Here is a 24,300-nt window from a genome sequence, read left to right as displayed (position 1 = left end):
AAATACACAGCTCACAGCAATGGAAAGACACAGATCTTGTGAATTCAGACAATATTTCAGATGTTCTAAGTGTTTTACAGCGAAAACACAATAAATCATTATATTAGCATACCACATGTGCAAACGTTACCCGAGCATTGATTCAAGCCAAAGAGAGCGATAACGTAATCATCGCCAAAATGTATTAATTTTTTCACTAACCTTCTCAGAATTCTTCCGATGACACTCCTGTAACATCATATTACAACATACATATATAGTTTGTTCGAAAATGTGCATATTTAGCCACAAAAAACCGTGGTTATACAATGACAATACTAGCAAAACTAGCCTGAAAATGTCGGGCGCCATTTTGGACAGTGATCTGGCGTAATGAATAACTAATCGTAAACTTGACTAAAAAATATAGGGTGGACAGCAATCGAAAGACAAATTAGTTCTTAATGCAATCGCTGAATTACATTTCTAAAATTATCCTTACTGTGCAATACAGGGTTCGCCAAGCGAAGCTATACCAAAAAAAATGGCGGAATATGCGTTTAACATTTTTCGACAGAACAACGATTTATCATCTTAAATATTTCTTACTATGAGGTGATCTTCCATCAGAATCTTGGGCAATGTATCCTTTCTTGGGTCTAATCTTCTTTTGGTCGAAAGATGTCCTCTTGTCCGTCGAAATGCCCACTAACGTTCGACCGGGACCCCGAAACGTGCCCGGCGCTTCAAAGTGCATCACAAAGCAATGCCTCAAAATCGCACTAAACGGATATAAATTGCTATAAAACGGTTTAAATTAACTACCTTATGATGTTTTTAACACCTATAACGAGTAAAAACATGACCGGCGATATATTACTGGCTAAACAACAGCTTGGAAAGAGAGCAGGTCCGACGTCCATCGTGCGTCAGGCGCAGGGAGCAAAAGAACGGTACATCCGGTCTTTGGCCTTTTATACAGGCCCTGATTGCGCAATCGACTCCATTCAAATTGTCACCTCTTACTGACATCTAGAGGAAGGCGTGGGCAGTGTTTGTATCCTCATAGCATTTACAGGGACTTTAAAACTGACCTGGGACCAGAGTCCAAGATTTCTGAAATCTCACTCCATATCAGGAAAAGTGCTGTAGAATGAGTTCTGTTCCACTCAGAGACATAATTCAAACGGCTATAGAAACTAGAGAGTGTTTTCTATCCAATAATAACAATAATATGCATATTGTACGAGCAATAATTGAGTACTAGGCAGTTTAATCTGTAGAGCAAATTATGCTAATGCGAAACAGCACCCCCTATAGTGGCAAGAAGTTAATCAAAGTGTTGGAAAAACTTGTCAATAATCAACTGACTGGCTTTCTTGATGTCTATAGTATTCTCTTTGGTATGCAATCTGGTTTCCGCTCAGGTTATGGATGTGTCACTGCAACCTTAAAGGTCCTAAATGATGTCACCATATTTTTTTTAATGTAGCAACATTTAACAAAGTTAAAGATCCTTAATCAATGAAAGCTAGAAACCAGGCTTCTAGGGTAGGAGAACAACAAACCTATTTACTGTATGATGAGAAACCATGAATGATTTAATATGCAATAAGTACAACTTCTATTTCTCTATAAACACAGAGCTTTGAATGTGTGAATTCAAGCAAAATGAATTGTTTCTGAACATTATTGAATGTTTGTGCTAAACAAATGTTCAAAAATGTATTTTATTTAAAAATGCGTGCAATATCAACATTCTACAATATAAATTGTCAAACTATGTGATGAAACTTCAGAAGTTGGATGTAGAATTGTTGCAGTGTAACAAATAAAACTTTCACAAGGTATTTTCTCTTCACTGAAAACATAACTCATGGTAGACTTTAGAGGGTAAAAAAGTGTAAAAAAATTGATATTTTCTATTTCTGTCACTTACATGTTGGCTCTGATTTATGCACCATGATATAATACAACAAAGCGAATGGGAAAAACAAATACAGTGTGTTGATTGCACAACAGACCCAAATAAACAGACCATTCAAGCTAAGCAATATGGCACAATATGCAGGCATCACTCCATGGAACACATAGCTGTGTGTGTTCCAGTTATTTCAATGGTTTCCTCTACTCATGCCCACTAACGTGGCGCAGACCGGTGGTCATAAAGCAAAGGAGACAGGCCTAGGAAACCATTTCAGATGTATTGAGACATGGCCTCACACAGACTTAATCATCATGCGGCTCGCTCGGGCCGAGTATGGGGCAGGTCCTTTCCAGGTCTCCCAGTGGAGGCCGGAGGCCCAGCCGATGTGTTCGCCGGCGGGGTGCCAGTCTCCGTTTAGGCTGGCAGAGCCACAGCGACTGTACCACCACCCTCCTCCTCCCTCCGAGAAGCTGCACGTGTTCTCGGCGATGTCGCCAAAGATGCAGGGCGAGCAGCCATCATTGTCCTTGTCGTTTGTGCTGAAGCCAAAGCCATTTTGGTCAATGCCGGCGTATTTCCCACGGATGGCGTCACCTACGGAGAGACAGGGAGTGATGAAGAGAGAGTACATCAGTTCTACTTCACTCTTGATTGTATTGACTTCCAAAGCATACACCATTTATAAATATCAACCCAGCATACATACAGTATCATATGACATATATGTGATGTGTAATGGTCCCATTGCTGCCACCAAATGTGAAATAACTATAACACTGAAGTAAATAATATGACCACTGTCACCTTGTGCTGTTGAAATCACAGTTACCTGCGTTGCCCCTGTAGGCTCCAACGTTCAGCTTATAGGCCTCCTTCTCCGTGCCCAGACGGAAGTCACTGTACTCAGCGAAGGCAGTGCTCCCTTCAAAGTCCCACAGGTCGACCCGCATGGTCGATCTTTGCCCCCTGCCCTTTGTTAGAGCAAACACCTTACTCAGACCCAGCCAGTGGTCCTCTAGGAAACAACAGGGAAGAGAACTGAATTGAGAAGAGAAAAACGGACAGTATAGGGAAACCTCTATAAGTTGCCTTAGAGGTAAACATTATTATAGACAAAAATTCATTTAAATTGGCCAACATTGGCTCAGCAAAGTACACAGTTTACAGTATTAGTTGCTGGTGAAATGTGAGGTGCTCAGAGGGACCCTTCATTACTCCGTAGATGCCCAAAGCCTTGTTTGTACACTGCCCACTTCCTGTTGAAAAGAACCTCTGCCCCGGTGCGCCTTTGAAAGACTGTCCAGCCTCCGTCCACCAGCATCTCACAATACACCTGTATACAACATCAATGTACTTTTGAATCAACGAATCGTTTTTTTGTGAACAAAAGCGGTCCAAGAATGGAACTCTGTAGAACTTCAGTAACTCTGGCAAGCCTGGCGACACCTTCAACATTCCATAGCTAAGCTTTACTGCCCCTGTGTGGCTGTGTAACCAAATGATATAGTACCTGGCATAAATATTTAGATGTTTCCATACCTTAAAGGGGGATCTGACTCCTGCAGGCTGAATGACATACACTCCACTGGTGGCTCGAGGGGAGAGAGTTTTGATCTGTGTGCAATCTGTCCCTGAAACAAGCAAACACACATGCACATACAGCACATGAATTCTTGTCTTTCCAATGTCAGTGATTTAAAAAAAATAACTAACACTTACCTTGAACAACTAAAGGTGTTTTCTGGCCCTGTACAAAACCAGTAGATAAGTAATGATTACTCCCAGGTTTAAAGGAATAACATGTTTCTCTGTTTATCAGTGCTGACTGACTGTATATTTACCTGAGTCTGGTCAGTGAGGCAGATGAGACAGACAACCAGTCCACAAAAAAATATCCTATTCCACATTTTGTCAAATTTTCTGAGAGACAGAGAGAGAGATGAAAATGTCATTTTAGTTACTTTTTCTTCTGCTGTTTCCTTATTATCCCTGTGTGACCCAACGTTGTAAAAATGCAATGTTTCCTAAATTGCATCCTTTACAGGTCTTAAACAGAAAAGTCATGTCAAACATAGATCTTTGTCTAAGGATATTATCTACCTCTTAGTAGTATTCGGTGTGTGTTAGTATGATTATTGTGGCATCAGTAACCTGTCCACATCTGAACCCACACTGGTCCCCTACACAAGCAAGCATTTGTTGTAGGCCATTCATGCAAGTAAATTACTTTTTCTGTCTCCTCTAACATGTAGTGATTATGTAGAAAACCAAAAATTGAGAAACAGACATTCTGAGCCAGAGCTACTGTACTTTTGTGTTAGAAAACTCAAACATTTGGAGAAAACTTGAAACATCACCATATCCACTCCATTAACAGAACAGTAAACACCATACATGTTCCCAAATAAGGGAAAAGGAAAAATTATAGATGTTTTTTTGTTATGCTGACATCATTAGACATTTCACACAGGATAAATATCATGCAAGTTATTATAATCGCAAATTTGAATTTGTCATCAGGTGATTCACATATGTAGAGAGAACCTACCTCTGCTCGTGTATTCCTTTATGGTGTATTGTCTACGACCAGTCAGTTTAGAGAGGATTTCTTGTAAGCCTATTTATTTATTGACTCAAGCACCGCCTACTGTACACACTCTGACTCCACGTTTCCAGTTTAGCGTTGTCAGATGCCTCTAAGTATCACAGACAGGGCTGACAGACAGGGAGATTTCACTTAAGGACCAATGGAAGGTTCTAAAATATGCAAACTCCTCCCAACCGGGGCACAGGGCCATGCAAAATGAACTTGCCCATAGTGTTGTTGCGGAAAAACACTCCCCCACACCGTGCTTGTTATTGTGGGCGATCCCTGTTACTCAGAGCCCCCGCTCCAAAGCAAACACTCTTGACATTCCAATACTGGACTTTACAGGAAATTACAAACAGCCAGGAATACACACAGCACAGTCCAATGAACAAGAAATCAAATAGAAGTACGGATAATAAAAGTTACCAAATCCATGTGTTTATCTCTTAAATGTCTTTAGATATATCCTATTCAAAAGGAAATGTTTTCTAACTACTAGCGCCACCCTCTGGTCCAGGTAAGAACAACCATTGAATTGGAGAACTACAGGATTAAAATGAATAAAACCAGGAACCACCTGTAGTACTGTACCTGATTTATGTAACAATACTATGGCCATAGCTCTAGGTTCACTCTACCACAGTACATGTGTTAGACTGTATCTTGTGGGTTGGTTGTAGCAATCAGGACAGTCAAATCAAGCCCTCTTATGATAACACTCCAAGTGAGGATAATAAAATGTGGCACATTGGCTGCGTACTGAGTACTGTTCTGTATGTACTATCAATATGAAACAAACGTACAACACCATCTACATTCTGAAAAGACATGTGAAAAAGTCCATCGCAATCAAATCCAGAAGAATTTAAAGATACAGCTGAATATAAAGTAGTGATAGGTTTATTAAAATGTTTGCTGTTTTGACAGAGTAACATGGTACAGCAAGTTATCAATAAGCAATTCCAAACCTGCTGTACATAAAAATTTGCATACATATTTTTTAAATGCACATCGAAGTTCAGAACAAACTCATTTTAAAGCCTTTTTTCTCACTTTCAACACATCACATAATATACATGAACATAACATTGTGTGAAACCTTGCCTCTTGTATGTATTATTAAGATATACATTATTTTATTTATGGATTCAAGAGATTGTGTCTAGATACAGTTTTTAACCACTGTTCTAAGATGAAGACCATTTGCGGGTGTTAGTAAGATGATGAATGATTATGTTTCTGAATGTATGAGTTTATTTGATTATATCTCTTTAATCATGCATACACTACATGGTGTGTGTGAAATAATCTAAATACATGCAAAATTGAAGTGTGTGTGTGTGTGTGTGTGTGTGCATAGACACACAGTCAGGGTGCTCCTGGTCTCTCCAACACAGACAGGTCACTGACTGATTACCTGAGTCTTCATTCACCATCAGTTTATTCTACTGATTGACATCCAGGAGCACTCTGAAGTATACACTCTGAACTACCTCCCTTGACATTAACCCAACTGACTCAGAACAAAGAGCAGGGTTCCATCATTGAAAAGCGGAATGGACCTAGAACACCATCTACATCTTTCTCCACTGTCAGTTGAGTTTTAGGGTCAGGGAGGCACTATGACGATCAGGTGACACAGATCTCTCGTGCCCACACAGGAGGCTTGCTGTCATATGGGACACAATTTTGGTTTCCATCTGTCCTCCCCTCGTCCTTCCTTCCCTCTTTGTCTTTCTCCATCCCTTTCTGGTACCTCTCTCCAAATGTTTTAGGCCCACCAGGTAGTTCTGACTCAGGATGGGCAGAGTAGGGGTTCTCTAGAACTTTTAGAACTCTGCGGACCTGAGAGATTGAACAAGAGTTGATTTAACATAATGAGCAATGCTATACAGGGTTGGGTACTAACGGATTACATGTAACAGGGATGACGTAATTAGACTACAAAAATTAAGTAACTAATCAACCCAGATTACAATTTTTAAAATAATAATCGGATTACAGTTAGTCTTAAACAGCTGATTACATTTTGGATTACTTCAACTAATATCAAGATGTGAGCTGCATGTGTTTGACTCAAGCACACTGAAGTAGCAGGTTTTTACATTTTAAGCAGAAGCTCTTATCCAGAGTGATTTACAGGAGCATAATAGGGTCAAGTGCCTTGCTCAAGGGCAAATCAGATTTTTCACCCAGTTGGCTCGTGGATTATAACCAGCGACCTTTCGATTACTAGCACAACATTCTTAACTGCTAGGCTACCTGCCGTTAGACAACCCGGAAGTCACCTTTCAGAGGGAATGGAAGCTTTTCCCAGCCGTTCTAATCTATTTTAAATCTCACACGGCCAAGTTCTCTCCTTTAAAAAAAAACTAAAATCATCAGACTTACTTACACTTACTGAAAACTGAATCATCCAAAATTTCATCAGGATCTTTGGGTCAAAAGGATTGTTTTTGGTTAGTCAACATTGCTCCATTCTGTTCATTTCCCAAGTACTGGAATGACACATGACAAATCAGCTGCTTACTCAGCTAAACTTCCAGTTTCAGTAGAAATGAGTACACTAAAATCTACCCGTCTGCTTTTCAGATAGATCTACGTGCTTTGCAAACTTAGAATAGTCCACATTCAAAGTATTTGCACAATTGATCATCAAACTCATGAAATAATCTGATTACTCCTGGATCTGTTACATCTGTCTATTGACGTATTTATCATAGTAGACTTTTATGGGTCAGACATTTATGTGTGGGACAGACATTCATAGCTGGGTCAAACATTCAAATTAACATTGCACAACCAAAGAATGAGTGTTGGGAATGCTTTCCTTGGAACTTGACAGTGCAGCTGACCTTTTAGCAGTGATGCCATTTCATCAAGAAGATGCATAAGGCAGCTGAGCCAGCACTTGCCTAAAGATATCTGCAGCATAAACTGAAGAGGCAGATGCTGGCTAACCAAAGAAGTAATCCAAAAGTAATCAGATTATTTTCATCCATATTGGGTGACCGGTTAGAAATTACAGCACTTTTTGTACATAGTCCATTTTTGGGGCCAAAAGTATTGGAACAAATTCACTTAAATGTGTAGTATGAGTTTAGTATTTGTTCCCATATTCCTAGCATGGAATATTCCTAGCAATGTGTCACTGTCCCAATACTTTGAGCTCACTGTATACTGTAATATAACAACAAACAGAAAGTGCAACAACAAAAATATTCACCATGTGTTGATAGCTGCAGTGTATTAAGTAGATACAACATGTCAATTCTATACCTCTGAGAAGTCTCCATTTTCAGCAGCCTGTATTGCATTCTGGGCAATGTAGTTGCGGAGCACCACACGTGGGTTGGTGTTGTCCATCACACGGATCCTCTCTTCCTCTATGGTACACACCTCCCTCGCTCCATCACACTCCTTCACCAACCGCTTCCTGGGTCATCATACACACACGGGGGGTGATGTAAACCATGATTACAGCGTGAAACAGAGGAGGCTGGTGAGGGGAGGACAGCCCATAATAATTAATAGAATGGAGCGAATGGAATAAAACACATAGAAACCAGGTGTTTGAGTCCATTCCATCTATGCTGTTCCAGCCATTACTATGAGCCCATCCTCCCAATTTAAATTGCCACCAGCCACCACTGGTGTGAAACAATACCAAGAAAGTATGGATCAATTCATATGCTTTGGTATGCAGGAAGCATGCTATTTCTTTCATCAATAACCAAGTAAGTGGTTTTGATTGAGTAGGATCCTCGATCCGGCATCTCCTAACTAACCAACCTGTACTGACTGATCCAGCGTAGCCAATCCTCTCTCTGCTTTGCCCTCAGCTCGTCCTGATTGGTGCTCAGCAGCTCCTTCAGCCTGCCGATCTTCTCCAGCTGATGGGCCACCTCTGGTCGGTCTGCCACCAGGCCAAACATGGCTGGGTTGGTCTGGGCCATAGAGAGGACCATAGCCAGCTCACTGTGTGCATAGAGGGAGTCAAGAGAGAGGTAAAAACTGAGACTAAGGGGCTAGATTGAAAACATTGGCTAGGAGAATGGGCAATATATATATATATAGTTAGCTAATTACTTGGTGATAACTATATGAATACATACACTGAGGTGCTATATCTGACACTTACATTAGCATGTGTAGCTAATATTGCTAGCTACCTACTTAACCACAGATAATACAAATGTATAGCAACCTTAAACAAGTCATTCTGCACTAAAACAGCTATAACTTACAGATTATCCTTGTATGATTTTTCTCCAAATCGCTGATTGCACATCAAGGGAACACAACGAAAGATGATATTAGGAACCACAACATCTTGCAAACATGTGATTAGGAACATTTCTGAGAACATTTGTTAGGTTTACCTACTGTATAGCCCAGTCATTTGTGGTTTGTGTGTGAATGAAAATGAGGGGATCACAGTGGATTGGTTGGTGGCAGAATTGTTGAAGTCAATTCCTTCTAAGTTAACCTCAATGCATGTTGTAGAGCATTACATGTATACATCTTGCATTTCCAATCCTGTGAACTGTGAATTAAAACAGAGTTTCTGATCACTAAAGATCATATTTAGGTTTCATGTGATGGAGGTCTAGCCTCCAGGTGGGCCACACCACTGTACCCCCCCTCACCGGGGCTCCATGGTGGGCTTGTTGGCCACCTTAAGCTCCTCCAGGGAGACGCACTGCTCCAGGATGAGGTCCACCACCGGGCCGCCCGTGGCCCCCTTCCCCTCCCCCGCCACAGGGAAGGACACGCCACTCAGCAAGCGGAAGGTGTTGGTGAAGTCTGCTCCTGTGAGAGAGAGAGAGAGGGGGGACTTTAAATGTTTGGTTGCTGGTTCAAATAACGTGTTGTGCAGAGTTAGTCCCCTCTGTTCATACAGGTACATTATGCCTGTTTTCTGCACAGTTTGTTCCATCCCTCTCGCCATACCTGTGTTGTGCATGAGCTGCAGCAGCTCAGAGACAAGCTCCTGGTCCTCTGGTTCCTTCCGCCTCAGTAGGCCCAGCTTCTTCCTCATGTTGGCCAGGTAAAGGGTCTCATAGAGGGGCATGAACTCATCAAGGATGGTCCCTGCCTGGGATGCATGGAGCTCAGAGCCCAGGGCCTCAGCCAGACGAGCCAGGTTCCAACGGCACACGGACGGCTGGGCTTGGTATGAGTAGCGCCCCCTCCGGTCCGACGCGTTGCACACAAACTCTGGGTCGAATCTGGAAGATGGGAAGAGATATGGAGTGTTTACCAATAAGCCCTTATGATTAGTCGATTATGTACCGTATATAGCTGCACAAATTGCATTTTGTTAGCAAAAATGTATAATAACACATTTTAACTCAGTGTTCTTTCTACCTCATAATACTGTATATTCAGCTTGCTTATAAGTTATTTTGTGAGTTATGCACAGCACGCGTGATACAAGTATCCGTTTCCTGAATGAATATGTTTTGATGTCAATAGGATCTTGAAGTTCCTGTTGAAAGGGCAAGTGAGGCAGATGTACCTGTCTATGAAGCCAAAGGGGCCGTAATCCACAGTAAGTCCCAATATGCTCATGTTGTCTGTGTTGAGGACACCATGACAGAAGCCAACACATTGCCACTGGGCCACCAGACGAGCCGTCCGCACTGTCACCTGGGAACACAAGGGGGAGCCACAGAGCAGGTCTACAAATTAATGTAATTTTGTCACAGTGTGTACTTAAGGTGAAATGTATTCACCCTGTATAGTTTATGTACAGTGCTAGAGAATCATTTTAGAATATTAGCAATGTCCATCTGGTACCGTTGTTCATATTGATAATAAGTAACAATCTCATATTTATCATAAGAGTACAAATACAAAGGGTAGTACAGTTGTCGTATAGTGCTACAGGCACCTCACGTTGAATCTGAAGTTTCAGTGTAGGCCATACCTCTTTGAAAAATGCTGTGTTCCTCTCTTTGCGGTTGCCGTGGCTTCGTTGGATGTCAGGGTAAAAGGTGTCGATGACGTAGTCCACTAGCTGAGCCCGAATGTCGTGGCGCCCTGGACTGGGACCCTGTCGGCCTGAAAACTCATCCCGAGACTGAAAGATCTCAAAGGACCCGAACCTGCACAAGCAAGTCAGCATTCAGTACCAAAAGCAGAGTTCATGGCTAGTCAGCTAGTCATTCAGTAAGCCAGTCATCCAGTCAGCCAGTCAATCAGCCGGTCAGCTACATCCCGATGCTGTTAAATTAATAATTTTCCTTGTTTTCTTTCACCTATGACCCTGGTACCCCACATACAGTAAGAAAGATATCACAGTAATATAATACGGCCAAATCATCATATTCCAATGACGTCCTCTCTCTACCACTGAGAACTTGACAAGGGAGAGAAATATTGTATAAATCCATCCATTCACCTTCCTACTGTGGTCATCATGAAGGAAAGGAGACAAGGAAAGGAGGCCATTGATACATATTGTAATTGAGAGGAAGAGGGGAACCACCAATAACCGTTCACCTGATGAAGGAGGGGGCGATGCGCAGGACCACTGAACACCTCTCCGGACGGCGCCGGCCATTGTTGAGGGGGTCTCTGTTGACATAGAGGTCCGATGTCACCAGAGAGGCGGCACGCGTGGTGGGGATGCCCAGAGCGGCCATGGCCTCGCTGCACAGGAACTCCCGGATGCTGGAACGAAGGACCTTCCGTCCGTCAGACTCTCTGGTGGGACGAGAGAAGAGAGAGGATGAGAAAGGAGGAGTACAACCATTATATGGATTAGGAATAATAATAAGGATAAGATTATAAATGGTCCTCTTGCCAGGTAATAGTACTACCAACTGTACTGACCAACTTCTGTTTGAAATTAGTTATTTTTTACAGTGTAGTTCGGCCTATTTTTACAGAGTAGTTAGGCCTACATGTAACGATGTAAAGAAATTGTGATTCTACGTGGCTACATGCACATGATAGCTGTGAAACGAAGGTAAAGTGTGACCAAAAGGTGTGTTGGTCCCAGAATCAATTATGAGTGATAGCTATCTGAAATTCATAAGAGTTTTATTCTTTGAGCACAAGTCTTGTGTGCATTCAAATTGGTACAAATCAAATAGAAGTAGACCTACTCAAGCAGTAGTACCAATCACTAGGTGGGCCTGACACAATTCAGATGCCTGTGCATTGTTTAGCAATGCAGAAGGTGTTGAAGTGTGCCAAGAAGTTGATCTCTTAAGCAGCTCTGTAGCTGTTGTGCAATCGTATCACATGGCTCTAATCTAGACATGGGAGACTTGGCTGGGATGCCAGATCCATTGAGTCAGCAAATGCCTATTGTGTGCCTTTGCACGGACGAACATTCTGGAACATACCCCTACATTCCAAAGGGCATGTTTACAGACTTCCAAAATTATGTCCTAGTTAGCCTACTGCTAAATAAGAGCATATATATATATATATATATATATATAGGTCTAGTGAATTACTAACAAAGAGTGCAAAGGGAAGAGTGCATACAACGAACATTAACCTCCTAAAATTAAGCATAGAGCCTAGGCTGTAAATCATAATACTGTTAAAGTTTGTGAAGTTGCCATTTTAGGCCTATCGTAGGCTAATTGTCAGTTGTGATAGGTTTATACAAAAACGCGGGCCTTCCTTGAAAACCTATTAGGCCTAGGCAGCTAGACTATTCAAAACGCAGGGCAAAAATAAAAGCTGTTACCTGGAGTAAGGTGTGACACCTGCACCCTTCACCTGTATTTCCCATCGCCCACATGGGTTGTCACGCTGCATGGAACCGATTTGGTCCGCATGTGCTTCCACTTCGCCAAGGTAACACACCGCCCCATCACCCAGCTGTCCAGCAAATAGTCCAAACTGATGACCGCAGTAACAATGCGCAGCCGGCTCCGAGCCCGGTAAAACTTTAGAACCGCTCAAATATTCTGGACCAAGCAAGTCGTGAAATATTTCCTCCTCATCTAGCCCAAGCAGAGCGAGTGCTGGTCCGGATACTGCCACGAAAGTGGGGTTGACAAGAGGTTGTGGCTGGACGCGGGAGAAGCATGCTCCGCTCACCGTTCGTGACCCTGGTTCTTCGGAGGAGTCAAGTGGAAGTTTTTTCAGCGCGACATTGTTGAAAGGTAGGCGCTCGAGAGATGAGGATGCACAGCCCTCCGAGTCCATGCCGACAGTGACCACTATAGTGGTCAACAGAGGTCGAGTCGGCCAGTTAGTCGTGCCCGGCACAAAACAAGTGCTCTATAATCCACTCATAGATTTAGCCTATGGCAACTCTCACACTGACTGGATCATGGTGCAAAACAGTGAGTGGAGTTTATTAGTGCACTATTCAAAACCAGCCTACATAGAAAGTATTTAAAGTCTCAATTTGACTCACTTGAATGTTGTCATTATGGTCACGTGACATCCCTCTAGTCTATTTTGCCTTGGTTGAACCAAATTGGGAATGTTAATTGCCCGATGGAGTGGGCTACAATACTCAAAGAAAGTATTATTGTACAGTGAGCTTTCAAAGTGTGTGTGTGTAAGTAAGGTATGCCTGGCTATGTGTGTGTGTGTGTGTGTGTGTGTGTGTCACGTTGTGTATGTGTGTGTGGTTAATTGCCAATAATATAGACCAGGGCATATTATTGCTTCCTTGTGCAGGAGATCTTATCACCCCTGTCTTGGGTTGAAATGAGATGTCATACAGGTATCCATAATTCAACACTGTGACTGTGTCTGGCCAGAGAGGCCCAGGCAGAATCGACCATTCCCGATGCAGAAGATTTAATACTTGGGTTCAGTTCCAGCACTGGTCCTGGTCATAAAATAAACCCAGCTAGCATCCAAGGCTTTTAAAATGCAGATGGAAGCGCTGTGCCTGCCAATCTGTGAAGCTGGAGATACAATTGGCAGTTTATATCTTTAAAGAGGATACACTGGGGAAGGACTCCCTGGATTAGTTTTTGGGCAAAATGGTGGGATATGACTATGGAATTTTAATCATAAAGGCTTAGTTGGATTTTTTTTTACAGTATAGGCATTTGAGACAATTGGCCACTTTCATGCATATTCCCATAGTTTAAATGTATACAACAGCAAGTCATATACTGTATACCGTCACAAAATACATAAAGGATATACACGACAGATGGTTTATAAAGAGTTGCAGAAACATCAACACACACTATTGTTTTCAAAGATTCACTCAGAAGATCGTTTTGTCTTTGGAGTGTAGTTCATTACGGTAAGGAACTCACCCTCGTCCTTTCCTTTGAGTATTTTTGTGAAATGTGCTTTCCAGTGAATATATTTTTGTATACACAAGTTGTGTGTATCAGATTATGGCCACGTCAACATGAGTAGTACAGGGGTGTCATGTGTTTGTGCCTCGCATGTCAAGGACAACCAACAGACTGAAGTACACCCATTCTCTGTCACGAGGTATGACACAAGTCTTTTGTTCATCAGTCATGAGGTAATGTCTGTGTGTCAGGTTCACCGTCACTGATAAGCATTAGAATAGATGTTACACATTATAAACTGGGTGGTTTGAGCCTTGAATGCTGATTGGCTGACACGGGTGTCATAAAACATGTATTTTTACTGCTCTAATTACTTGGTAACCAGTTTGTAATAGCAATAAGGCACCTCGGGGGGTTGTGGTATATGGCCAATATAACACGGCTAAGGTCTGTGTCCAGGCACTCCGCGTAGCGTCATGCATAAGAACAGCCCTTAGCCGTGATATATTGTCCATATACCACAACCCCCCTCGGCCTTACTGCTTAGTTATAATACGTGGAACACAACACACACACAACACAATTACAAGAGAAGGAGAACCAAATGCACAGTGAGTATTGGAGGGTAGAGGATAAATGGTGATTGTGAGATCACATTAGCGAATGTATTGATCCATTGGGCTGTACACAAGACATAAATTAGGAGGATGTTGAAACAACCTATAATGGGAATAGATGTCTATTAAAAATGATTAGGGGAACAAGACATTTTGAAAACAGTTCCCCCGCCTACACAATCCCTATTTAATTCCTGTCTATATAGATGGTTACTTTTTGTATGATAGACTTCCATAGGTCTGAGTTACTTGACCATGAAATTATCCTCACGTTGATTTATTTCAATGCCATTGATTATAATTATCAATCATATTCAACATAAAATCAATGTCAACTGCCATTCTTATTGCAGTTTGATGAACAACAATGCACCTTGTGAGGAATTGCGATAGTTGTACAAAAGGAATCACAGAGGTAATGATGATTTTTCAGGCTGTCCAGTACTGCTTCATGCTTATGTGACAGCCCAACCAATGCACTATATCCGTGTCATGCCAATGCTTTGGGACCATTACAGAATTGGTGTGTAGTTGAATTGGTGTATGCACTAAATATAACAAAGTATTATTGTCACAGGAACTTGCAAACCGAGACCAGAAAAGGATGATACATTCCCATCATAATACTCCACATGGAGGTACAGACATGTATCTGGTCTTTTCAAAAGCTTAACCTGACTATTTATCACAGAATGTTGGGATTGTATCATCATAAGATGAGTATGTATCACAAAATATAACTGCACAAACACTTAAAGTAATACAAATGTATACAAGGAACTAGACCTAGGGTGTGTCTGCTGTAGCAATTTGGACATTAGACATATTCCATAATGGTCAACCGACTGTCAAATATTGATATACAAGACAAATATCACAAAACGGAAAATGGTATAGTCAATACACTCTTAGAAAAAAAAGGTGCTACCTAGAACCTAAAAGGTTTCTTCGGCTGTCCCCATAGGAGAACACTTAGAAGAACCCGTTCTGGTTCCATGTAGAACCCTGTTCCACAGAGGGTTCTACATTGAACCCAGAAGGGTTCTATCTGGAACCAAAAAGAGTTCTACCCGGAACCAAAAAGGATTTTCCTATGGGGACAGCCGAAGAACCCTTTTGGAACCTTTTTTTCTAAGAGTGTATGGTCTGATCATAACAATCATGCTGTTCAAGTATAACAGTAAATATTACATTTCTCTGTGCCGGATTATTTACAAGAAACAACCAAATGAGTTATTATGACTGCCAAAATAGCACATAATAAAATAACACTTTGTTTAACTGCAAATCTTGTTAAACAGTCATTTCACACATGTATATTACAGTATATGTACAGTGTTCACATTTGTTAAAGGGGCATGTTCATGAACAGCAGGCAGAATATTTACAGTCAGTCAATGGTCGATCTTATACAGTAAATACCTCAGGATTGTTGGTCGGAGAAAGAGATGTTGAGTGGATATGAAAAGGAGCAGGTATGTCACAGCTAACCTCGTTCTTGGATTAAAGTAGTGACAGAGTAAAAATATATGTCCTCCATTTTCCTCTTCTACACAAAATCCCAAATGTGAAGTTAGAGGCCTTGTACAGGTCAAATGGTATAACTCTGCGATTGGTTGATCCCTAGTCAAGGTCCAGTATTGCCCACTCTCTTTATTAGTGTGCGACTGGTCGGTGTAGTCTTGGTTGCAGGCGGTTAGCTAGTAGACAGGCCAGGGCGATGCCACCTATCTGGGTGAAGGCTAGCCCCAGCACGGTGGCAGCAATGTGGAAGACGTTATCATTGACGAAACTGAACACCTTCCGGAAACATCCGTGGGGATGGATCCCAGCAACCACCACCCCTTCACTGCCCACTGTTGGCAAGGGTCGGTTTCTGCAGCCCTTGCGTTGCATGCAGCAGCTGTCGGGTAGCGACACAGAGGAGCCGTTGCCCATGGGCGAGAAGGCTGCGTCCTGATTGGCCCAGTCGGAGGTCAGCCAATCACGCCAGCCCTCGGCCCCACAGCACTCTAGTGCCCTCTGCAGGCTATCCAGAGCGTTGGAGCGGCCCTCATCTTCGCCATAGCCCGCCACTGCCTGCTGCAGTCCGCTACGGAACCCTCCGGCGATGTCCTCGCGGTAAAACAGGCCCGAGAGGCCGGCGGCTAGCCCTGCCATCAGTGCCGCCAACTGGATGAAGCCGTATGCCCGCAGAACAAAGGGTAGGTTGGCGGCTACTCCCAGACAGCCCAGGAAGCCCCAGGCTGTGACGGTGGCCCCCGTGGCCAGAAGGATGAGCGGGGCATTGGGGTAGCGGTTGGCCGACAGCAGCATGTAGTCGGCCAGCGATACCTGGGCCCACACGCCCAGGGTGAAGATGGCCAGACCGGCTGCCCAAAAGAGGCAGCTGAAGGCCAGCAGGGCCAGGCGCAGCAGGGGCATGACGCCCACTGGCCGGCAGCAGGGCAGGGGTCCACCCACGCGGGGAGCAGGGGGCGCCATGGAGGCCTCGGAGCACAGGGACAATGAGAGGCGCTGTTGCTGCAGCTGTTCCTGGTGCTCCTGGTGTTGCTGCTCCTGGAAGGACGAGAGCATGTACCCGGGGAGTGCCGAGTGCCGCCGAAGCCCAGTAGAAGGGTTGAGGAGGCTCAGCCCTCTGGGAGAGGAGAGCCTCCGCGCCGCTAGCTGCTCACGTTCCCAGTTCACCGCTCGCCTGGGGCTCAGCCGAGCGGGCAAGGAGTCGTAGGGCAGTGCACAGCTCATGATGCCGGTTCAGGCTTTATCTACGTCCCTTTCTTGCTCACTCTCTCTTTCTCTCTCTCTTTCTTTCTCTCCTCCCGTTCTCCCTTGTTTCTCCCTATGAGGCAACCCCTCCCCCGGTTCTTTACGACTGGCTGTTAACCCACCTTCCCCACACACCCTCCTCCGTAGCCACACTTCACAGTAAATCTCGTTGACGGAGGCGTCGTGTCGTGGTGTTATCTGCATCCGCAGCCTGCCTCTTTCTGTCTCATTTATCTGTTTATTTCGGGCATTGCTTCCACCTGCGTGGTCACCAGAGTTCCATGTCACTATGGTGAGTGCCGCATCCTCTCGCTCTATGGTCAGGGGCAGAGGTGTTTATGATGGCTTGGACTCAGAAACCACCCAGGCACCCCCTCTCTCGGTGCGGAGGAGTCACTTGTCAGGATTTTAGTACCCACTCTGGTCGATTTGTAGCATCAACAAGCCGGCAAGAAAGTCCCCTATTCTGGTATGTCCTGTATTTTGTGAATGTCATCCCAATAAGGACACATGCACTCACATGTATTATATTCTGCTGAGATAAGGCAAGTGGTCGACAAGCATTTTATGAACCAATATCATTCCAGGACCTGTATGGACTACTGTACTTTATGGCACTTGGAATGGGATTGGATGGCAATATAAACTAACGCAACTGGAAATGTACTAGATGAGTGCTCTGAATCTGATAAACTGTATTAGATAACGAAATACAACTGGTTACACGTCCTTACATAGGCTATATAATTGTTTTGTTGACTATCAATCCCATAATATCCTGCAAAATCCATGCAAATTAGAGGTCCCGTGTGGCTCAGTTGGTAGAGAATGATATGGCGTCGAAGGAGAGGGATGTCCCCTAGCTTTCCCATAGACATTAGTGATCATTACCAAAGTTAGCTTTTGAATGTAAATTGAGCCGATTGCTGTAATTCTTCCAAACAAACGTACAAAGGGAGAAACTGTCGTCCATGCAGTGGAGGCTGCTTAAGGGATTAAGGGAGGACGTCTCATAATGGCTGGAATGGTATCATGTTTTTGATACCATTCCATTAACTCTATTTCACCCATCATTATGAGCCGTTCTCCCCTCAGCAGCCTCCACTGTCATCATGAGACCAAAATAAACTTGACAACGTATTTGGTTAGCTAGCATGCTATAGCTTCAGTTAGTTTGTCATGCTAGCTTCTATTTTTGGTAATATCTGAGTAATTTACAAAGAGATTACAACAACAGTCCCTTTTGGATCCCCTCTACCCTTGCGATACTCTTCAGCCATTTTGTGTACAATGTTTTAATTGGAATTAGACCGGAGTTGATTTTGATAGTCAATGGGAATCCAAATACAGCTAAAGAGTTTGTTGGGGGTAATGGGCTTAATGGCCTGACCGCCATTAACAACATGGAACCATTAAACAAGGTGAAGGTCTCAGTTTGATGTCATAGCCCCACAACTATATCATGGTATATCCTCCATCTTGAGCTTCCTGGACACATTCATATAGTTCCCCCTCTGATAGTTTGCTGCAAATGGCACTGACACCAAAGTTTTATACATATTTTCCAGAAATAGCATTGGTTTATTGTGTTTAGTCGTGGAAGAGGTGAAACAGGCTACGGTATCTGCACCAAATAGATTCTGAATGCTAAATATAGTCTCCCAATTCATGGACCGAAGATATCTCCTTCTCTCAGGTGCTGTTAAATGGTAACCCGTTGTCCCCGGCTGGACTGAGTGCATCCCTCTCAAACATTGGTCATTCCCATCCTCCATCTGCGACACACACACACATACAACAATCAGGGTTCATTAAAGCCCCTTCCGCTAAATTAAACACATTTGCACAATGAAGGCGTCGTTTGAAAAGGACAACCGTCCATCAGGGGGGAGGGGCAGGGGAGAGGGGCATACCTTGGAGGGCCATTTAACTAGTGTGTTCCACCAGTGAGGTGGGGGCGAGGAAGGCTCTGTGCGAACCAAGCCTGGAATATTGTCCATATGTATGGTAACATCCATGCCATGAGATTCCTCCTATTCCATCGTCTTGACACCTCACACCATGTGTCAGTTAGTGTTTGTCACGTTTAACTTGTGTCTGAATAGACAGCCCGGGCTTATGATAAATATGGTTGAAAAAAGGGACACAAAAATAGGACAAAGGCCACAGAAAACCACAGTAGAGGGCAGCATTTGCAAAGGAATCAGAATTCCAGTAGAAATATTCACCTCTTGTTAACCTAGGGAAAAGAGTTTAGTTCGATAAACTTTGATTCCTGGCTATTTTTAGCAGTGCTGAGTATCGTTTCTATAATAGCCACCACAATGTGACTGAAATTGGTTAACAGTTTAATCATCCATTCATTTAATTGAGTCATCTCCACCCCTTCTCTCCACATCTGGCCCAGTTCAGGGTATTTCAGGCAGTGAAACTGGTCAACTGGTAGCTGTGGGAGTGAAACTGAGATTTACATACACAGGGCTGGGTGGATCTGCTTGTCCCAGAATAGAGCAGCACTGTCACCAGATGTTCACTCTATTCCCAGAGGGTTGGAGGTAGAGAAGACTCTATCTTGAGATGTTATACATTTGTCCACATAACATTAAAAGTATTGCAATTAAGCAAAATACAGGAATGATCACATTGGTGAGAGTCCGACATATCGATCAAATGTTCAATAGCATTAGACTAAGTCTATAAATCAAACATGTTAACTGTTCCAGGAAAGATGAATTAGATGTACCATCTACTACATGCGGCTAGACCTCTCCTGTTAACATTGTAGTACCTAGACCTCTCCTGTTAATCTGGTAACATTGTAGTATCTAGACCTCTCCTGTTAATTTGGGCTGAGATCCCGCTAACGGGATCGATATGACAACAGCCAGTGAAAGTGCAGGGCGCCAAATTCAAACAACAGAAAATCCCTTGAACATACAAGTATTTTACACCATTTTAAAGATACACTTCTTGTTAATCCCACCACAGTGTCCGATTTCAAATAGGCTTTACGGCGAAAGCTCCACAAACGATTATGTTAGGTAAGCACCTAGTGACAGAAAAACCCAGCCATTTTTCCAGCCAAAAAGAGGAGTCACAAAAAGCAGAAATAGAGATAAATTAATCACTAACCTTTGATGATCTTCATCAGATGACACTCATAGGACTTCATGTTACACAATACATGTATATTTTGTTTGATAAAGTTCATATTTATATAAAAAAATCTTAGTATACATTGGCGTGTTATGTTCAGTAGTTCCAAAAACATCCGGTGATTTTGCAGAGAGCCACATCAATTTACAGAAATAGTCATCATAAATGTTGAAGAAAATACAAGTGTTATGCATGGAACTTTCGATAAACTTCTCCTAATGCAACCGCTGTTAGATTTCAAAAAAGCTTTACCGAAAAAGCACACCATGCAATAATCTGAGTACAGTGCTCAGAGACCAAAACAAGCCAACCAGATATCCGCCACGTGTAGTCAACAGAAGTCAGAAATAGCATTATAAATATTCACTTACCTTTGATGATCTTCATCAGAATGCACTCCCAGGAATCCCAGTTCCACAATAAATGTTTGATTTGTTCGATAAAGTTCATAATTTATGTCCAAATACCTCCTTTTTGTTAGCGCGTTTAGCACAGTAATCCAAATTCATGACGCGCGAGCAGACAAAGTCAAAAAGTTCCGTTACAGTCCGTAGAAACATGTCAAACGAAGTATAGAATCAATCTTTAGGATGTTTTTAACATAAATCTTCAATAATGTTCCACCGGAGAATTCCTTTGTCTTTAGAAATGCAATGGAAAGCAAGGTAACATTCACGTGAACGCGCGTGGTCAGCTAATGGCACTCTGACAGACCTCTGACTCAATCCCCTCTCATTCCCCCCTCCTTCACAGTAGAAGCATCAAACAAGGTTCTAAAGGCTCTTGACATCTAGTGGAAGCCTTAGGAAGTGCAATATGACCCCATAGACACTGTGTATTCGATAGGAAAAGAGTTGAAAAACTACAAACCTCAGATTTCCCTACTTCCTGGTTGGATTTTTTCTCAGGTATTTGTATGCCATATGAGTTCTGTTATACTCACAGACATCATTCAAACAGTTTTAGAAACTTCAGAGTGTTTTCTATCCAAATATACTAATAATATGCATATCTTAGCTTCTGGGACTGAGTAGCAGGCAGTTTACTCTGGGAACCTCTGGGCACCTTATTTATCCAAGCTACTCAATACTGCCCCCAGCCATAAGAAGTTAATTTGTTAACATTGTAGTATCTCGACCTCTCCTGTTAATCTCTTAACATTGTAGTATCTAGACCTCTCCTGTGAAAATAGTAGTATATTGTGTTAGTATGAACTACTGGTTGATGACAATTTGGTTAGAACATAAATAACTAATCAATGAGGTTTAGATCTGAAAGTTTCATAGAAGCTGTGAATCCGGCTTTATGAATATATTGCTATATCATTCAACAATATTTAAGATTAATGTCTATTTGGGGTTATTGAAAGAGACAATTAAAATATTTGTTCCAAAGGGAAATCTTTATTTTCATCAAAGCAAACATTCCTACAGTATCTAATAGTAATAAAACAGAACTCATCAAATCTAACACTGATTCAATCTCAGTCTACAGAGAGGATTGACACATGAACTCAAGCAAAGCCCTCTGTTAGTCTACATGTCAGTGATCAATAAGACAGAGAACATCTGATCTCAGAACAGAGTCAAAGCAGAGGAACCAGCAGCCTCTCTCCACAGGGGTGTGACTGAGGGGTCCTACCCAGAACAGTCAGCCTTCCTCAGGGTCTTGGTGACTGGAGTCTGGGATTTCTGCTGGGCTTCACAGGTCACCTCTCCTGCCTTGGTCCACTCCTGGCCAGTGAGAGTCAGGGTGCTGCTCCAGCTGTATAGACCGTCCTTCTCCAGTACCCCGGGACTGGCCTCCTGCTTCTTGCTGGTCCCGTCCACTTTCCAGCTCATGGTCCAGTCTGAGGGGAAACCCTTGTTGGCCAGACACGTCAGTGTGGCTGTTGTTGTACTGGACAGTTCCTCACTAGAGGGGGGCAGGACGGTGAGGGTGGGGGCACTGTTACCTGGAACAAACAGAACACATCAACTGCATCAACTATGTCTAAAATATTTCTAAAAGCAATAGACATACAAATACATTGATTTGGAAATGCCTTCTAAATATAATGTAGTTAGATTGGTAAAAGATTTGAAGAAAACACAAAACATAATATGATAGATGTACAATGCAGATTTATGAACAATATAAGTCAAGTGTAAATGGTTAGCTTTAGCGTTACTAGTATGTCAGATATCTTAGGATTGTTTCTGATCAGAATACTCAGAACATCTACAGTATATTAAGATAATCCAACAGGTTGTATACAAACATAAGATTCACAAAACAACAATTACTGCAATAACCAACACTTTAAGAGTTATAAAGTCTGCTCTCATACAAATCAGACATACAAATAAACCTACTATTTAACATTTTGATTGAATAAAATATTATTTGAAAGAAGGCTCAGTGAAAAGCAATAGAAAAATGCAATGTTTTTAAAATAAAATGTATAAAATCATAATATATTTAAGAAAGTATTTAAATATATTTATATATTAAATATAATATATTTAAAATAAATGTCGTCAGAAAAAAATATGAAGAGAGCTTGTTACTTACTTCCAACATCTAGTCTGGTGCCGCTACCAAAAGTGTACCACAGTGATACAATCCCTAGTACTGCTCGTACAAAACCCTCCTGACCATTGGACAAGCTGAATTTCTTTAGACTGTGGTTCAAATATCTAACTCTAGTACGGTATGAATACTTGCCAAATATTGTTTTATCTTCATGTGAAGGAAAGTGTTTATTTATTTGTTTTAAACCTACCGTTAATTGTACATTTTCTACTAGGTGCAGTATGTTTATTCATACAACTAGTCTAAAATGTAGGTCAATCACTCTCATAGTTTAAAAATGCAGGTCAAATTTGATTAGATGTAATAACATTCATATTCTAATTGGCCATAGTCTGAAGGCTGTGTGTATTTTAAAAAAGTTTTTTTTTCTTCTCAATATTGAGGCTAAATGTATAGAGAAATTGAAACATGACATCAAAACATGAATAAAACAATGAATTTGGTGTTTACTTACTTCCAACATCAAGTCTGGTGCCGCTACCAAAAGTCCACCACAGTGATACAATCCCTATTACTGCTGGTACAAAAACCTCTCTGTGTTGTGTTGCTGCAGCTGTTACAGTGAAGATACAGAATCATAATCAACACAAATACACTTTAACATCTTCCAGGTAGAACAAACACTTCATAATAACATTTCTAGATAATAAAAATATGAATTGTATCTTAAATCCAGATATTAGTCATTTTTCCTTCCTCTGTGTATCAGGTGTTCTCCTAGTCTGGATGTACAGTCCAGCATTAGATCAGTGTTGCTAGTATTCCTCCATATTGTCCATATGAAAGACAACAGCAGCAGCAGTAGTGATAGTGATCATGTTGTATATTCCTTTATTAAACATGTTGATCTCACATTTAACAGTGGTGGTAAAGTCACAGAGGACAGACAACACTACCAGAGGAATCCTACCAGCTTTAGTTTAGAGAAGTGTTCACTAACTGATTAGAGGAACTTACATGGGAGACCAAGCATGAGTGAACAGACAGTTCATTATATCTGATGTTGCAGGGTCTACAGACAATCACAATCACGGATTCCAAAAAGAAAACCAGCCCTGTTGCGAACATCGACGCCTTGCTCCCAGACAAATTAAACAATCTCTTTGCTCGCTTTGAGGACAATACAGTGCCACTGACACGGCCCGCTACCAAAACCTGTGGGCTCTCCTTCTCCGTGGCCAATGTGAGTAAAACATTTACACGTGTTAACCCTCGCAAGGCTGCCGGCCTAGACTGCATCCCTAGCCGCGTCCTCAGAGCATGCGCAGACCAACTGGCTGGTGTGTTTACAGACAAATTCAATCAATCCCTATCCCAGTCTGTGGTCCCCACATGCTTGAAGATGGCCACCATTATTCCTGTTTCTAAGAAAGCTAAGGTAACTAAACTAAATTACTATCACCCCGTAGCACTCACATCTGACATCATGTAGAGCTTTGAGAGACTAGTCAA

General features: G+C 42.2%; 1 protein-coding gene, 1 pseudogene and 1 gene segment (V, D, J or C); all 3 read right to left on the bottom strand.

Moving 5' to 3' along the window:
• Nucleotides 1–1,691: 1,691 nt before the first annotated feature.
• Nucleotides 1,692–4,613, bottom strand: LOC120050008 (angiopoietin-related protein 5-like). Its single transcript, XM_038996581.1, has 7 exons — nucleotides 4,455–4,613; nucleotides 3,748–3,826; nucleotides 3,626–3,653; nucleotides 3,446–3,537; nucleotides 3,122–3,239; nucleotides 2,736–2,921; nucleotides 1,692–2,500 (listed from the first exon to the last, which is right to left on the bottom strand). Exons 2-7 carry the CDS (start codon nucleotides 3,811–3,813, stop codon nucleotides 2,199–2,201), a joined length of 792 nt encoding a protein of 263 aa, XP_038852509.1. The 5' UTR covers nucleotides 3,814–3,826; nucleotides 4,455–4,613; the 3' UTR covers nucleotides 1,692–2,198.
• Nucleotides 4,614–5,378: 765 nt separating this feature from the next.
• On the bottom strand, nucleotides 5,379–12,860 carry LOC120050007 (annotated as a pseudogene).
• An 8,807-nt stretch (nucleotides 12,861–21,667) lies between these two features.
• Nucleotides 21,668–24,201, bottom strand: LOC120049136. The segment is given in 3 exon segments: nucleotides 21,668–22,228; nucleotides 22,828–22,906; nucleotides 24,181–24,201. Coding segments are annotated over 3 exon segments (417 nt in total).
• Between the last annotated feature and the right edge of the window lie 99 nt (nucleotides 24,202–24,300).

The sequence above is a fragment of the Salvelinus namaycush genome, chromosome 6 (genome assembly GCF_016432855.1).
Source record: "Salvelinus namaycush isolate Seneca chromosome 6, SaNama_1.0, whole genome shotgun sequence".
NCBI lineage: Eukaryota > Metazoa > Chordata > Actinopteri > Salmoniformes > Salmonidae > Salvelinus > Salvelinus namaycush.
The sequence above is the reverse complement of the archived record's forward strand: the minus strand, read 5'-3'. Positions and strand labels throughout refer to the sequence as shown.